General features: G+C 48.9%; 1 protein-coding gene across 1 annotated transcript in view; it reads left to right on the top strand.

The window, feature by feature from the left end:
- Positions 1-125: 125 nt before the first annotated feature.
- The window catches only part of TMEM70 (transmembrane protein 70), a gene marked incomplete at its 5' end in the record, with an annotated part of 7,172 nt that continues 4,579 nt past the window's right edge, over positions 126-2,718 (top strand). Inside the window, 2 exons of the mRNA XM_025200456.1 lie at positions 126-146; positions 1,231-1,339. Coding sequence (XP_025056241.1) covers positions 126-146; positions 1,231-1,339 — 130 coding nt within the window. The remainder of the gene's footprint in view (positions 147-1,230; positions 1,340-2,718) is intronic.

Below are 2,718 nucleotides of genomic sequence, written 5' to 3'. Positions count from 1 at the left end.
GGTGCAGGGCCGGGCATGGGGAGGGGACGAGAGGTGGCTCCGCTTGCCCCGAGCAGAGATGAGAAGCGAGGCCCTGGGTGCGGGCTTGCAGCACGGAGCTGCTTTCCCCCAACCCCTAATGCTTCCACTCGCACCACAGCCACAAGGTTTGGGGGGGGCGCTGGGAACAGGGTCCAGGATGGGGGGTGGGAGGGAGATGTCCCTGCAGGGACCAGGACCCTTGCCTTGCTGGGAGCTGCAGTCCTTCGGAAACAATGGCCCAAATCCCAAGGACTTGCCTGAAAATAATCCACGGTCCTTTAAAAGCATAACGTTGGTTGTACTCGCTTTCCAGTTCTGTAATTGCTGTGGCTAGAAACTTGCCTGCATTGGAAAACCAAGATGGGAGGACGGAGGACTCTGGGAGCAGGGGCTGGGAGGAAGCTGGCAAACAAGGGGAGGCTCGTAGTCAAGGCTCAGGAGCAGACAGCGTCAGGAACGGATTGAGGGGGATTGTTCTTGTGATGAGCTAGGGATGTTTAGAACTGGGCTGAGAAGGGGGAGAGGGGTGGGGAGTTAATAGCAGCTTTCCACGACCTTTCAGGACGGCTCCAGAGAGGATGGAACTAGACTGTTCTCGATGGTGGCAGATGACAGAACAAGGAGCAACGGTCTCAAGTTGCAACAAAGGAGATTTAGGTTAGAAATCAGGAAAAAAACTTCCTCACTAGGAGGGTAGTAAAGCATTGGAACAGGTTACCTAGAGAGGTTGTGGACCCTCCATCTGCGGAGGTTCTTAAGACGCAGCTAGACAGCCTTGGCTGGGACGATCTAGTTGAGGCTTGCCGTGAGCAGGGGGTTGGAGTAGATGACCTCCTGACGTCCTTTCCAACCCTTACTATGATTCTATGATTTACACAGTACACTGTTGAGATTAAGAGCCTCTTACAGTATCAGGGCCTTGGAGGAGTTTTGAACTGCTGTTCCAGCAGGAAAAATCAGATAGCAGTGTACATTATACAGATCTTTAGAGTGATTAAATTAGTAATGTAATTTAAGTGGTATCTGTTAGATATTTGTTGGATTTACTTGCTCTGTGTCTTGCTACATTTAGGTTTTAGCCTCTCCCTTGAGAAAGTGGGACAGTCAAGTCATTCAAATATCTGTTAGGAGAAAATTTCTCTTTAATCTCACATGTATTGAAAATGGGCACTAATGCTTCATTTGCCACATGGTGCTTTCATCCTGTAGGTGATACTTTCTCCTGCAGTGGCTGTTCGTGGCCATAGCACATTTCCGCACAAAGAGTCTGGAGATGGGAGACTTGTTTATACTGGGAATTTGGCAAAGGTTGTTTTAGGTATGTAAATGGAGTTGGAGTAGAATTTATTTTGTTTGGTTTGTAAATGTTTCTTTAAAAAGAAGTTGCCACTAAGAAATATACATCTCTAGTTGGATGTACAAAGGTCTGAATTCTTGTTCCCTGTGCCGCAGCGTTGCCAATTTTAGAGACAACATCATTACAATGAAATGTACTTAAGTTTTCTGTCTCTTGATTTTTGTCTAGCCTTTTGTGAGGCAGTGGCCGCGCTTACATGAGTGGCTGACTGTTCAGTTGTTACTGGGCAGTCATTTAGTACTTGTTTAACCAAGTATTAAATGACTGCGCAGCCCGTCGCTGCACAGTTATTTTTGGACACTACTACGCAGCAACATCTCGTGTAGACATGCCCATTTTGTGTTACCACCATTTCCTGATAAATTGAATAATGTGGGTTTTGGCTCCCGTTGTCAGTTTCCTTCTCTGCACTAGCCTCTGTCCAGCAGTCAGTTCTGTTCACCTATCTTCATGTTAGTTCTGCCTCCTTTGGTCTTGTCAATCGTGTCCTCGCTCCCAGTCATTTTTTCTCCTGCAGTTCCCTTATTCCTCATCCCCCTTTCCCAGGCTTGGTTTCTTCATCACCTTCCCATACTGGGTGTCTCAAGAACAGAAGGGAAGAGCTTGCAAATTAAAAGGTCTTTTGAAATTCTGTTCATAGGGTTTTAATTCTATTTTTATTTAGCCATAAAGCTTACATAAACATTCACTTTCTTTACTAAGCTACTAACTCTTTGCTAGGCTTATTTCACCTCCCTTGAAACTAGAGATGACATTTTTGCTAAATAAATTGATTATTTTTCTTAATTTATCTGTAGCCTCTAAAACAGGCTTGTCCAACATTTGGCCCGCAGGCCATCACGCGGCCCGCCAAGCCGTTTTCTGAGGCCCCAGGGGCTCCCGCGGCCCGCAAAGCCGTTTTCTGAGGCCCGAGGTGCTGTGATGGGAAACGAAAGTAAATACTGTTTACTTTCGTTCCAACCCCTTGTCCCTCCCCCAGCCCCTCAGCAGATTCCTAATGCCTGCTGAAGGGCTGGGGAAGGGACAAGGTTCCCACATGCACCACATCAGCTTGACATTGCCAATGCAGTGCATGTGGGAAGAGGAGTAGCCATGTGCCGCTCTGGACAGGATGAGCCCAGCTGGAGCAGCAGGGGCTCAGCTGCACTTTTCCCCTACCTGCGCTGGTCAGTCCCGAGCGGCACACGGCTCTGCCACCACTTCTGGCTGGTGCCGACTCAGTCGGGTCTGTTCCATCCAGAGCAGCATGCAGCTGAAGCCTGATTCCCACGTGCTGCTGGGGACCGGAGGAGGAGCCCGGCTGGGTCGGCACCAGCCAGCAGAAGCAGCGGGGGAGGCAC

The sequence above is a fragment of the Alligator sinensis genome, unplaced genomic scaffold (assembly GCF_000455745.1).
Source record: "Alligator sinensis unplaced genomic scaffold, ASM45574v1 scaffold71_1, whole genome shotgun sequence".
In the NCBI taxonomy this organism is placed as follows: domain Eukaryota; kingdom Metazoa; phylum Chordata; order Crocodylia; family Alligatoridae; genus Alligator; species Alligator sinensis.
Note: the sequence above shows the minus strand (reverse complement) of the source record. Positions and strands in the feature narration are given on the sequence as shown.